The following is a 14,596-nucleotide window of genomic DNA, read 5'->3' as shown; positions in this document are numbered from 1 at the left end:
GCAGGCTGTGGGATCCACCAGTGGAGCTGGCCTTTGTAATGCTCCGTGGCTATCCATAGGGAAACGGTACAGATGAAATGCCAAGAAGGGCTCCCTTGTCCAGTACAAAGGTTGTATTATCTCTTTGGGCATAGGGCTATAATCTGTGCAGGGTTTCTTGTATGGAACACAATCTGGGAGAGCAGCTGTAGAGGCTAAAACCAATAATCATCTCTGCTGAACTCACAGTGAAGTTCTGACAGTGGCTCTAAGTTTAGGGAGTACAAACTCAAGAGATTTGTGTTCAGTCACTAACGTGTTTTTGGTTTTTTCCTATGGATTTGGCAATTTCCTATACAGTGCAGAATGTTTCACCATGCTGAAAAAACTTTTTGATATATGATGCACCTGGTCTCTTGTTTTACTTAAAGTTATTGAAGACTGCTGCATTATTTCATTTAATGCCATGCTGCAGTTGTGATACGTGAAATGATAAATAATCCCACCCTACTTATTCTTCATACATGTAATCTATGACTTTTGTAGACTATGATGTTATATACAGCAAAGATATTCTGCACCTTTCATCTTAATTTACTTTTTTTTCCTACCCTGTGTCTTAGGGAAATTACTGCAATGTGCTTTCTTTTTTCTTGTTTTCTTGTAGAAAGACCTGAACTGTATATAATTCAAAATGGAGAAATCCTATGGGTTTGACATAACATCATTCTCACATTTTCCAATCTTACTCATCCCTATAACTTACCTTTTTTTTTTTTTTTTTTTTTTTTTTTAAAACACGGCTTGTATCTGAAGGGGTGTTTCTTAAATATGTTTATCACAATTTAGGGTCTGTTTTGTTTCCTAGCAACTAATATATGCACAAACATTTTGTAACTAAATATAATCTCACCCTTCCTGCCCCCAGTGTGTTTTGCTCTGTCAGAAAGCCTGTACTGATTCCTACCATGACTCCAGCAGCCTACTGCCCTGTGCCTGGTCATAAACAGATGCTAAGGGAAGAATAAGAACAGAACAAATATAAATCATATTTCATCTAAGCATTCTCTTACCTGTCAACTGCTGTCATCACAGGATTTCAGAGCCTCATACAGCTCAACCCCTCAGTGGATCTCTCTGTTGAGTACCCCTTTGCACATGGAAACAGTTTCAGGGCAAGGGTTTCCTGGTAAACTCTTGGCAGAGTCCCACAGTTTAATTTCCTGCTATTTTATCATTTGAGTATGTGGTATTCCAAGGTCCTCCTGCGATTTGTCAATGAGTTTTAACTAGTCTGAATAATTTGGTGTCATTAATAAATGTTTTCAGCCTTGCTATTTGTGCTGATTTCCAACTTCTTGTACTGTTGAAGGTGGTGCATAATTTACAGCTGACAGACAATATGGAACTAAGCATGTTGTTAAAGACATTTGAAAATCCAAGTTTGTTCTCTTAAACAGATCAGCTGTTGCCTCTATATTCATTGGCTCTGTCACTGAACTGTAGCAGGACTGTCTTCTCCAAGTCTTGGAGTCTTGACTCTTACCTGAGAATTTTTGGTTGCTGTCTCACAGCTCTTCTTATTCTTTTCCCCTCCCTTGCTTGGCAAACACAAAGATTACCTTGGCTTGTCTGTACCACATTGACAGAGTCCATCCCATAATTACTGATTATAAAGAAACCCTGTGTCCCGTTTATTACCCTTCAGTTCTCTGGTACCAGGTTTGTCTCATACTGTAGGCCTTTACTGTTTCAGTTTCTCCAGGATCTCTGAGTGACTATTACAAATCACTCCAGAGCTGATTATTCTCGAGGTGCAGAATTCATTGTGCTGAGATGTTACAAATTTCAGCCTCCATAAAGGGTTTCAATGTGGGGAATGTTCCTAAAAGTCTTGATAATGAATCCTGATTGATGAAAAACAGTCATTTGGCTTTTGTCCTGTCTTTGAGATTCTTACTATATTGTGAATGTCAGCCAACACTGCAGACAGTCTTAGGGGCTTTCTTCCTGCAACAGGTTTTATTTTTTTGTAGATTTCTAACCTGTTCCACTTGAGTTTGTGTTAAGCTCATACAGTTCAGGTTTCCTGGACAATCTGTGGATTGAGCACTCTTTGTCACCCCATAATTTGCATGATATTAGTATTGTTCATGCTGTCATCCAGGTGCATCTGGAGATCTATTTCCAAAAATGTAAGGTTATGGGGTTTGAGTGTTTTAAGTTTTTACTCAGTGGAGTAGAATTTTTGCTTACCACTGAGATTCTACTTTTAAGTGTTGTTTCATCTCTGGTCTGCTTTTTTGATCTTCTGAGTATTAGTTTGTGCTTGAGTTTCTCAGTTTATTTATTTTGAAAAGAATTATCTTTCAAATGTCATTGCATAAGCAAAAGATCTTACCCATCCCAAACCAGAGAGGAGCCGTTGTTGCTTTACAAACATTTTGGCTTTTCTCTGGCTTTCCTTGGATGCATGAGGAAGGTGTTAACTGTTCTGCTTAGATGGTTTTGCCTGAGCTCTGTCAGTCACTTAGAGGTTGATGTGAATCTCTTTTCAGTGTTGTTTTCTTCACTTTGGAAGTAAAGGCGTTTCGTAACAGCTTTCGAAATTTAGGCTGGAGCTTATCCAGGAAGCTGCAAGTTATCTAAAACTCCTTAGAGCCTGAATGAAGAGCATCTGTGGAAGATGCAGTTTTTGAGTATCCATTTTAAACCAAAGGCAACCTCTAGGCAGCATAGTAGGGCAAGTACCAAAAGATCCTCTGTTTGTCTTAGTGTCTAGTTTTCAGCTCTGTATAGGATTTCAGTATAATACATGATCTGAAATCCTCTCTGATACATTTAACCTTCATCAATGGTAAATGTCAAGGAATTTCTATTCAATCAAGCTTATTTATTTTTGCATGTGTTAATTAAACCTGAAACCAGCTCTTTGATTTCTGGTTACTGTACATTGACTGTGTGAGTACACAGAAGTAAACTGAACTGAGGGCTTGCATAACCATAATTTGAGATAATTCTAGTAGTCTAGTGCTGCTGAGTCATCTGAAAATAAATAATTATCCAGTCTATTTCAAGTGTTATAGCTTAAGGCAGCTTAATCACTGGGGTGCTTGAACCCTGCCTACATTCTGATACCAAAGTATTTATTTCAGATACAAGTTGTTTTTTTTTTCTGATGCAAGTCTTTTACACCATGAAGATCTTCATGCATTCTTTGTGGTTTATGTGGCTAAAGTTGGCTTCAGCCCTTTGCTAGGGAGTAATCAAACTGGCTATTTTTGGAGTTTTGGCACTGAAACAGATTGTGTCTTGTTCTTCCTTGTTAAAATTTCATTGGCAATGTTATCCAGCTTTCAGTCTGCTTCTTTATGGAGTTGTTTATCCTTGGTTCAGTAGCTCAGAGGCAAAGACACAGAGGGGCTCAATTCCTTGTCCATTAATTTTTGTTATATCAAGGCTAGCAAAGTAGTGTGACTGCAGAGGATCAAGGCACAAAATGTATTTCCAGAAGTCTCTGGTGTTTCTTAATGACATGTTTATGAATTTCCAGACTTCGGGGTCCTCTTTTAACACCCATCTTTGGTGGTAGGATTACACTACTAACCCACCTTTCAAATGATGGCAATAATATGCTCTACAGGATCAGAAGTTTTTTATTAACTTTATTCTTGTAAAAGTCATAGTGAGTTTGTATCATGACTAAACTGAGCACTCTCAAGCCTTTTCCTTGTCCCTTTTGACAGAAGCAGTAAGAGCAAGCAAACTGGCCTTTGGGACTCTCTTCTCAGAAATCAAAATAGCAAAAGTCTTGGTTGTAGACCTGCCCAAGCACTGTGTAGTTGTCCAGGGCCTGAATTGAGCAGTTTGGGTGAGACAGCTTTTTTAAAACCAACACTGCTTTCCAGTCTACCTCTTGTAGCCTTTTCTCTTAAGGAATTGCTACCTTTGAACACCCTGCATCCTTCACTAAATTTAACCTCTTGGCTTACAGCAGCCATAAGGTAGCACGCTTGCTGCAAAGATGTGTTTTAGCTCTGTCTCTCAGATTCTCCTAGTCTGGCAGGTGACAGAACTTTCATTTGTTGTTAATTGGAGTCTCTCATCTTCATGGTCTGCAAGCTTACTGTTGTCCTGGTTCCAGGAAGCTGTCCTGGGCAGCAGTGTGCCAGTATTGATCTGCAAGCTCTGCTGGGTCACAGGTCTGACTGGGAAATCTCCTCTTAATTTGCACATTCTGATTATTCTTTTCATCTTTCTGATAACCTTAGCAGGCATTGGCAGTGAAGGAAAGACTTTCACATTTGCTAAAATGAAGGTTTCTTTACCAAATCATCTCCTTTCCTTTAGAGAGTAATGGGGCTCACTGTCTCTTAGACCTTCAGTTGTATCTTGCAGCAAACACTTCAGATTGCTCTTCCATTTTTCTTTTTCTTCTTTTTGCCTTTTATCCTTAGAAGAACAAAATCACTTTTTTCCTCTCCTGCCTTTACTTTTTGCCAGTCACTGTGGTAGTCATTTATACAAGTGATTATAGAAATGGTTATTACTGTAGACAGAATCCCCAAACTGTACATTCTCAAACTTTTTCCCATTCCTTAACTGCAAGGGTGAGACAAATAGCAGAAAAATGCTTTTCCTGCCCCTATATCTTATTTACAAGACCTAGTGATTTTTCTTTGTGGGAGTCTATGAACAGTAGCAAAGAGGGGTGGCTCATGCTTCTTCATGCCAGGGGAGTGTCAGGCTTTCCAGAAGGTTGTGAGAATGACCCACACCAACACTTCTCTGCCTGGTTTTGGGTCGTGCTGCTGGCTAGTGGAGCAGCAAGGCCTGTGTATTTTTGCTGGTGAACTTTACTACTCTACATGTGGCCTCAGACACATACCAACCTTCTACCCCAAAATGTGTCTCTGGGTGCCCAAGTGTCTAAGTAGAATTTCTAATGGAATTGGTGTCTAGGGTAGATAGGAGATGGAGGTGGAGTTAAAAAAGGAAAAGGATGAGACTTCACTAAAGGTTCACACCCTGCTGATTCCTTGCCACAGGTGACAGTCATTCTTCTGCTTCTTAATGTTCTTTCTTGGAGCTGGATGGCTTCAACACTGGCTTACTGAACTTTCAGTGTCCATGGTTGATAATGACTGCTCATGCCATTCTAGGTGTGTGGCCAGACACAGTAAGCAGGTTCTTAAGTAACACGTAAATGCTCTTTTTCCTTACTACATATAGTTACTGTATAACATGATCAAATACTATGTTAAAGACATCTGACTTTTTTCATTCTGTTGCTAATAAAACTCTTTTAATTCTAGATTTGGATATCAAAACGTCAGGGACTGGCTGCGTGAAGATTCAGAAAATAGAATGTGATAACTGCAAAATAGAAACAGAGAAGGGGACTAGTGTCTTGCAGTCAATAAAGGTACAAAGAACCCTCCCCCACTGTTTGAAAGGGATTGTGTGGTGGGATATTGTTTAAAAACTTAAACACCAGTTTTGGAGGTGAGAAATACTCTGGTATTTTTCCTTGGAAAACTCATATTGCTCTATGTATAGCACCTCACCTTTAATTATTGCATACAAGTGCAGCACAAAGTCAGTAACAGTAAATAATGTGGAGTCAGAAGTCCATGTATCTGTGATAGCCAAAGCCAGCAGAAACAGTGACAGCAGTAAGCCTGATCCCTGTCTTCCCTTCCCCTCAAAGAAAAAGAAAAATAGACTGGGATTTCCTGTCTAGTAGGTTAATAGTTATGCCTGATCAATCAAGTCTTTGCAGCATGCTGCTGTTTTTTTTTTTTTTTTTTTTTTAATGTGTGAGGGTTTTTTTTGGGGTTTTTTGTTTTTTTTTTAAATAATTGGTATATCAGAGCTTTTAACAATCCCTTTAAGTTAATTTTCAATCAGAAGTTACACATTACATGTCCAAAATACCTGACTGGAATATATCTGATATATACTATATATATCATAGGCATGACCTTGTTTTTTCAGTCTTAATGCTTCAAGTTGCTGACATAAGCTGTTGTAAAATTATTCACAGTTTATCTGACTTAGGTGCTATTTGGAATCAAATTCACTTGATTGTTTAGGATTGCACCTGCAGGAATTGGTACAAATTTAAAAGAAGGGCCACATTTTTTGAGATATGAAAAAAATTTCAGCATTTTTCTCTATTGTGGTAAGAGATGATTTTATAACAGACATAGGGAAAAATTTAGCTTAGGGAGGGGTGTAATATACAATAGAGGTAGGTTTACTCCATATCTAGGGAGCTATAGACAGTTTGAACCTTCCAGATTCTGTGTAATTTTACCATTTTATTCTTATAAAAGTACCTAAAATCTAACAGAAATTAATAGTACTATGTGATGCCCATCTAAACTTTTAATTTAAAATTATTCTGTTATGTAATAAGAACTACAGTGCATGAGAAACTGCATAATATGAGAAAAAAAGGTGGTTTTGGCCAGCAATAATGACAGTAATCATGGCATGCCATCACATCAAGAATTTTTTATGGTGTCATGGAAAAAGATGGTTTTGAGGAAAGACCACTAACTTATCTTCTGGAAATCTTGTTTCAAATACAATCCAAAATGTGAAATAACTTGAATTTTTCAAATTAAGAGCTGGGTTTTAATCTAATTTTGTTTTTAAGTACTGTAGTTCTAGTAAGGTGACTGAACTAACTTTTTCTAATAAAGCTTCAGGAATTATATTCTGTATTAGCAGAGAAGCAGAATTATTTGGGAGAAACAGAAGTATTATCCTTCAAGGTTTTTCCAAAACTATTAAAAATCCTATGGACCAGATGCTGTAGTGAAGCATAAGAGCTGATTCCCTTAGGGAATTTACTTTACTGAGCAAACTGAAGTGATAGTGCCCTCCTCTGGATGGATTAAAGCTGTTTTAATATTGGTTTCCTGTTATTAACAAACCTCATTAACAATGCAGGAGACCCTCTCTTGACAGGAGAGAGAAAAGATCATTAAGTGACTTTATGTGAATAAAATTGGCCATGTAGGGATTATTCAAGAGCACCAGCAAGCAGTATCGCAACTTATTTTCTTAACTTGCAAGAAGTTTTTCGTATAAATTGTAATTTCAAAAAAGTGCTTTTTTTTTTTAATATGATCCATAGTGTCTTTACAAAAAAAACTTAGAGATTTTGACATCTACATTGCTTATTCATGCATACTAGTAATTGAGCAGAAAGCTCAATAAGCCTCTGTGAGGCTTATTAATGGATTTTTGTCTGGCAGTTTTGGTGTGGTAAACATTACCCAGCCAGTGAGATTTGTTGAGGTTGGTTTTATTGAGGTTTTTTTTTTTTTACATAATAGGTGGTGGTTATTTTTTAACTGGCTGACGTCCAGTTCACCCTATCCCTTCCAAGTCTCTAGGTCAACTGATAGCAACAGTAATTTCAAAATACAGTAATGGCATTTAGATCTTCTTCAGAGTATGAATTATTCACAAATTCTTTGAGAAAGCAGTGCTTCTTCTTTTGAATTTTTTTGTCGTGCTTCTTATTATGACAGTGCCATCAGGGAGACCCTTTAATCATGTTTCTATGTTCCTCAATTTCTCCTGACTCCTTGACTGGTGATAACAAGAATTTCCAGGCATCTCACTCACACTGGCCGAAGACCTGTCATGCATCCTCACCATACACCATATCTGAGCCTGATTCCTCCTGCACCAGTGCCCTTCTCTTCTCCTGAACAAATTTTTCTGTTTTTCCTCTGACATCTGTTAAGGTCTTGACAGCTTTTTGCATCTTCCTTATTCAATCCTTTCTCTCTTGCTCAGACAAGCCCTATGAAAAATTAGCGCTTTTTCCTTCAGCTGGTGGAATATTTCCTCTTAGTGAAAAAGCTACTTGAACATTGTAACTTTCTTCTCTCAGCAAATCCTTCTGTCTGTTAAGTGTCTCTAGAGATACCTACCTCTGAAAGCCTGCTTGTTTTTTTTTGTTTTTTGTTTTTTTTTTCAATAAGAAGAAGTTCTAATAATTTGGTATGGGGGGAATTGTGTGTATATGTATGTTGTGGTTTTATTTTACTGAACTCTTAGTGGCCACAATGGTGAGTCCTTGCTATATTCTACTTTTTCCAGTCTTGCAAGTTACATATTTGGAGGATTTGCTGTTTAACCCTTATGTTTAACCATAACAAGCATGGGTTAACTGCCTCAAAGGAACTTTGATGCCACATTGAAACATTTAATTCATTATGTTTCTGTATAAGGAGAAGACATTCTATTTATTTAAATCTGATTTTAAAATATTTTTTTCTCTGTTACAAATGGTTGCATTTTATTCTCAAGACCTGGTGGGGGATTTTTGCCTTTGTGAGATGGGTTTATGTGTATTTCTGTACTTTTTTTCCCCTTGTTGGTTGTATGTAGCAACAGCTGGAAGGTGTAAGGGCTATAGAGCAGTTCTTACTTGAAACCTGGCTTATTTGTTAAAGAGCTTGAGATTTGCTTTTGCAAAACAATTTTAGTTAGAATTTGTGTGCAGTGAAACACTGAAGAATCAAGCTCTGCTTGCAAGACCAATGCTTCCAGTGGTTAATGTGGTACAACTTGAAAAACAAGATAACTATAACTAGAGAAAAAGTTATCCTAACTGTATGGTTTTTAAATTTTTTTCAGAGCCATAAAATTGATATACGGACAAATGGTGGCAAAGTAATTGGTCTTGGAACACTTTATGGAAATACAGATATTTGTGCAACAGAAAAGGGGGTAAGTAGGAAGCAAAACTTTCTCCTCAATGTCTTATTCTCATTTGTTGTAAAAGGAGTAAATTAAATGAATGTGCTAAAAAATATGTAAATAACTGTCATTGGTTGTTTGTAATTTCACTGTTTCTTAGGTTTGTCTGTTAAATTTGATTATCCTGTGTGTGATTTGGATTGATAAACAGGCTCCACAGAAAGCAGGAATAAATATGTGATCATTCCATCTGTACAGAGGTTGTTCTACTGATACGACCCATCAGCTTTAATTATACAGACTCCTCACAACATCCTTAAACTTTCTCCTTGGCTAATATGTAGGAACTTGGATTCTGCAGAAGGCTCAGGAGTTTAATTTAATGACTCTTGGATAGTGGCTTGATATTTATAAATGCTATACACTTCTAATGTTACATAGCTGTAAGAATGGAAGAATAGAAGGTTTTTCAGATTTCTTTGCAGCTGAAGAAATATAATCACATGTAATCTTGCTATGAGATGCAGTGTGAAGAATCATAAACAGAACAGTTTTATCAAGAACTGACTTGGTTTTCAGTAGATGGCAGTATGAGACTAACTACAAACTACTCTGGTTTTGTTGCTTGACATAAATAGGCAATTCTCCTTTATTTAAAGTAGTGTAGAGCTAAACTTCTTACAATTCTCATGCTCAGTCTTGTTTTGAGGTATTCTAATATCCTGGTTGCATTAGGATTCATTAGATGTGAGGCACAATTGTCTGAACATGTGGAGCCAAGCCAAGTCTGAAGTAGCTGGATGTGTGCTCTGTCAGAATCCATAGGCACCTTTAAACCACCAGCACTGGAAGAGCCAGAGTGGGGGGGTTGCCAAGGATAGATTTGAGACCAAACTCAAAGTTCCAGGCATCCAAAGTCACGTCTGTGCTGTTTGGCACTGTTTGCACCTTGTAGGCTGGTTCCCAGATCAGTTCACTGACCTAGGGTTAGCTGTGAGCTGTTCCTTATGTCCTGCTGTAAACTAAACAACCTACCATTGGATTTTCCAGAATCTATCAGCATTAATTTATCTGTGCTTCTTTGTAAGTGGGTGTGAGACTGCCTTTTATGTAATAAATGTAATAATTGTATCTCTATGGGATAATAATAGTTCAAAATGTGTTTTACTTTGAGCCTTTAAATACTTTTTAGCATTAAAAAAAAATTTCAGAAACATGATCCTTCTGAAACAATAAAACAAATGTCATACAGATTAAGTTGAAGTGCTTCTTTGTGATCATAAATATTTGTATATAGTGTGTAATATTACAAGAAGTCAAAGCTGTAGTAACTTGAGTGAAGTGAGTAATTTTAGCGTGAATTCACAGCTACAGAACAATATTTTGGCTTATGTTATTGAAATTCTCACTAACAAACTTTGTAGTGTAGTTAGGAATTTGAGATTTCTTTTCTCAGTTGGTCACTTCTGTTAATAATCAGCCAGCCTTATGCCTCCTCTGTGTGTTTGTGAGATGTTTCTTCCATCAGTTGCAGTCATCATTATGTAATTATGGCTCTGTCACTATTTCCAGCCCCCTCCTGGAGCTGGGGAGGGAGAGGATGTGGCAAAAGGCACTAAGCACTTGAGAAATAAAGAATATTTTTTAAGGGGGGAATTGGGAGAAGACACTAGTAGAATGTTTGAACAATGATAGCACAGAAAGGAAGGCCAAGAGCAGGAATATGTGGAGAAGGAGCTGTATATATCTTATTTAAACATAGCAAGATACTTGTTTTTATCTTGGAAATGTATTCAGGTGTAAAGCTCTCATCTGCCTTGTGCTGATGAAACCAATGGAACTTGAGCATGTGGTCAGTTTCAGTAACTGCAACCCCCAAGGCTCTATGCCCAAGGGAAGGAATTTCTTCCAGAAAATCTGGTGGTTCAATGGACAAAAAAAATGGAATTTGTTTGGCTGGGGAGTTATTAGCTAATCTGTGCTATGGGGACTTTCCTATAACACTTGCTTAGTAGAGCCAGACATCTATGTTCTGCCAAAAATCCACAAGAGTTAAAGAATTTGGGATTGAAAACATTTATTTTCATTGAAAAACTATCCTATTTTTCCATGCTTTCCCCATCTAAAATACTTTTTTTATTCTTATCCTTGAGCAGTCTGACTTCTCCTTCCTCCATGCTCCTACCCTAATTTGGGTTGTTCTGAAACAAACATTCTTTGTATTGGTAATTTTTGTTTTATTGTTTATAGTAACTTCTTTTGATCTGGAGCTGAGACAACTCTTTTTATTACTTTGCAATTTAAAGAAAGGTAGTTGAGGCTGGTAAATGAGTTGGTATGTGAGATTATTTTAATATATTATTTCATTTAAAAAATTAAGTGCTTTATTGTAAACAGAGTTAAAACTTGCATTCTATAGTAAGAGAGGTACCTTTTTGAAATTCCCTTTGCCTAGTTATGAGTGCTACAAGGCAGTCAGTTTGAATCCAAATTATGCAAATACTTTTATTCCTGCTCTTTAAAGCATGCTTTTCATTGTGCTGGTATCAGTGATGGCCCTGCTCAAATGGAAAATGTTCTTTGCAAGTCACTTAACTCTTAGAACAGGTCAGATCATAGAGCCTAAAATGGGAGTGGCTTTCCCTTGTTGCTGTGGCCATGTGTCACAAGTTTTAACTTCAACATGCAGAGTGAGGGAGTGGGGGAATACTTTGTAGAAGCATTCCTGGGGCAGATGCAATGTAAATTAATGTGTAAGATCTCTGGTTATTAGGGTTCTGTTGCAAGCAGTAGAAGATTAAAAGCTGAATTGCTCTGTTTCGGTAGTGACAATTTGTGCCTTTTATTATTGGATTTTGTTTATATCTGTAGCATGGTTCTAAGCAGCAACACCTGCAGTGATTGTAGACATTGACTGTCACATATTTCTAATTCTATCATAGATTATGCATAGCATTTTAATTTTCTTAAAGTTTAATGTATCTTGCTAAATTATTGGAGATCTAATCTGTATTGTAACATCATGGGAAAAGTCTCAAGCCAGTAGTCCATTCTGTAATCTTATAATTTAGTAGTTCAGTATGAATGAATGAGTAAGGCCAAAATGTAATTTGGCTGTCCTATAGTCAATACTAACTCAGCCTCTTCAGCTCAGTTTTTGGGATACAATGCAGCACTGAGTTTGTGCAGCACTTGTGGCTATTTGTCAGAATACCTCTTGCTTCATCCACAGCTTATTCTTTATATAATATTGGACTGGAAGGATTGGCAGACTAATTTTTTTATATCAACTTTTGTTTGCATAAGATGGCAATGCTAAAATGACAAGGAGGATTTAAAAATAATTTTAGTAAGGCAGAGTTTGATCTAGAAAGCCATGTATTGTTTCATGTAATTAATAAGGATTTCGTGCAATTCACTGAAAGTCTGCATAAGCAAAATAAAAACAAATTGAGTGGGGGTTCAAGTATGAACTATTGCGTGCTTCCATCATAAATCAAATTTAACTGAAAATAGGATTCAGTTTCATGTGGTTGTTGCACAAGCATGTGAATTGTTCTGTTTTGTTCAAATAGATTGATGTTATACCATGTGGCTCATTATTTTTACAGAGATAATCTCATCTGTCACCTTTTATTTCTTAGATCCAAACTGCAATGTTTCATATTCTATCCTTTCTCTCTGTTTCTATTGAAAAGAAGTAGAAATGGAGATCTTATCCCTGGTTTTTCAAAGCTTTGTATGTCTTGAGGCTTAAGTCTAAGAATAGAAGCCTGAGTAACCAAGATAATAGGGAAAATTATACTGAGAAAAAGGGCAGCTGGGTGGGGCTTTTTTGCAAACCTTCACCAAAGATATATCTACAAAGTAAGCCAGTTAAAAATCTTTATAAATAGCTGTATGTAACAAAGACAGTGGATGTTTCAGTTTGTGGTAGCAGAGAATTGATCACCAAGGCTCTAAATGTCATAATGCTCTATGAAGATTCAGTCTTCATAATTAAAGTTTATCCTACTTTTGCTAGAAGTGTTTAGTTTTTGAAAATTAAATCAAGATTTTCTTTCATCTGTTTGTGATTACTTGGGTTCTTCACCTGAATGATGGATGTAATAACTCATAGGAATGTAATAAAGAATCATTAGTTCTTAAGTCAGAGCTCTTGGATGAAAAGGTTTTTTTGTTTTGTCCTGTGTAGCTTTTAACTAAGAACCTGATTCCATTTCTCCTGCACTAACAACTGCTTTCCATTTGTTTTGTGTCTTAATAGTGTTACTTCCCATTGCTTTTTCAAGCTGTGATGACAAATTTTTGATTATGTTTATTTTTCCTAGAGTGTAAATGTAGAGAAGCTGCAGGGGACAACCATCAATATATCTACTGAAGATGGGCTGCTGAAAACTAAGTATCTCTATGCAGAATCAGCATCTCTCTCTTCAGAATCTGGTGATATCATGCTGGGAAGTGTTCATGGTAAGAAGGAAAATCTGTCACAAATTAAGCTGCTCTGAAGGTGTTCAGTAGGGTTCACAGTAACAAATGGACCAGTGCAGTAGACTATCACCAAATCAGCTGTGCACAGGATATGGGCCAAACAGTTCTATCTCTTTTAGAGACTTAATTGATTTTTTTTTTTTGCCACCTAGCAGACTTTATTTTTGAAAAAAAAAGTTTCATAAGCACATTTATTAATAGCAAAAATTGTATATTATAGGAAAGAAATGTCACACATACTAAGAACATTAAAATATTCTAAAATTCAGCAATGAAAATGATACTAAAAGTTGTCAGAAGGCTTCTCTCCCCCTCTATCCATCCTTTGTTTCCTTCAAAGGAAAAGCAAATCTTGGACAGATCATCTACTAAGAACTATTGTAGGAGAGAGTAATAATTAGAAGTTTTTGTTAGAAATAGCCTGTGTGTTTGCTGGCACCTTATATTCAGAGTGGTGACAGTTTCTGTTTTTAGAAGAAGTTCTTAGAACTTCTTAGCAGTCTCTAATCCATTCACCCTTTGGTGTCCTTCTCCTAGATCTAAAACTAGTAGACTACAGAGTCTTTTATTTAAGCAGCAGTTGAGGTTCAGATCTAGTGTGGTTTTCTAATTTAACAAAACTCCCACTGAATTCAGTCTGTGCTGTAATGCATTTGTGGTGATTTAAAATTTAGTAAAATAAGCTGGAGGATGTACAAAGAAAATTACTCAGCTCTGTCAGAGTTCCAGATTTTCAGCTATATCCCTTAAAAATAATTTCTTAGCAATTTTATGTTGTCATCTTGAGAAATTACTTGAGAAATTACTTCCTTCTTCCTTGAAGGAGCAACTCCTCTGTCCATTTATATTAAATGTGAAAATGGTTTCTAAACCTCTTAGGTAAAGTTAATTTTAGCATGCACTGACAGAAATAAGCTGCTTTTTCTCTTGCTATTGTATTTTTCTAATGTGTAGACTTGTATTATTTCTGGAACTTCTGTCTGATGAGCTGTGCTGGTTTGGCTTTTTCTAACTTTTTATAGTGTAATGATATTGTGGAGTGATCAATTTGTGAGCGAGCTCATGTTTTTGTGCACATCCAAGAGTTTTTATATTTTTGTTACAAAAATGAAATCATAACTGCTGTAGTTAACTTACTTGCTTCAGTAATGCCTGTTGCCATTAAGCTGAAGAACAATATGGAAATAAATAGAATTGTATCCAAATTATGCAGACATTTCTTACATTACTTCAGGTTTATTTTTGTGACCTCTCTACCAAATGGAATTGGAACACCTAATGTTGTTTTAGCTGTATGTTTTTAAAAAGTTGCACATTAACATTTGCTTGATATACTTACCCTATTTTTTTGAGAAAAAAAGAATATTTTCTGTGAAATGTCATGTTCCCTAATCACCTT

The 14,596-nt window shown here is 36.5% G+C and overlaps 1 protein-coding gene across 4 annotated transcripts in view; it reads left to right on the top strand.

Annotated features, from left to right (window-relative positions):
• The window catches only part of FAM185A (family with sequence similarity 185 member A), a 38,537-nt gene that overhangs the window by 709 nt on the left and 23,232 nt on the right, over positions 1–14,596 (top strand). For all 4 annotated transcript variants that reach the window (XR_008841967.1, XM_056507379.1, XM_056507392.1 and 1 more), the window contains exons 2-4: positions 5,295–5,404; positions 8,644–8,736; positions 13,038–13,176. Coding sequence is in view for 3 of the 4 variants with exons in the window: in XM_056507379.1 (XP_056363354.1) it covers positions 5,295–5,404; positions 8,644–8,736; positions 13,038–13,176 (342 nt within the window). In the remaining variant the exon portion in view is untranslated. The remainder of the gene's footprint in view (positions 1–5,294; positions 5,405–8,643; positions 8,737–13,037; positions 13,177–14,596) is intronic.

This window comes from Oenanthe melanoleuca, chromosome 1A (assembly GCF_029582105.1).
Source record: "Oenanthe melanoleuca isolate GR-GAL-2019-014 chromosome 1A, OMel1.0, whole genome shotgun sequence".
Classification (NCBI taxonomy): Eukaryota; Metazoa; Chordata; class Aves; order Passeriformes; family Muscicapidae; genus Oenanthe; species Oenanthe melanoleuca.
Note: the sequence above shows the minus strand (reverse complement) of the source record. Positions and strands in the feature narration are given on the sequence as shown.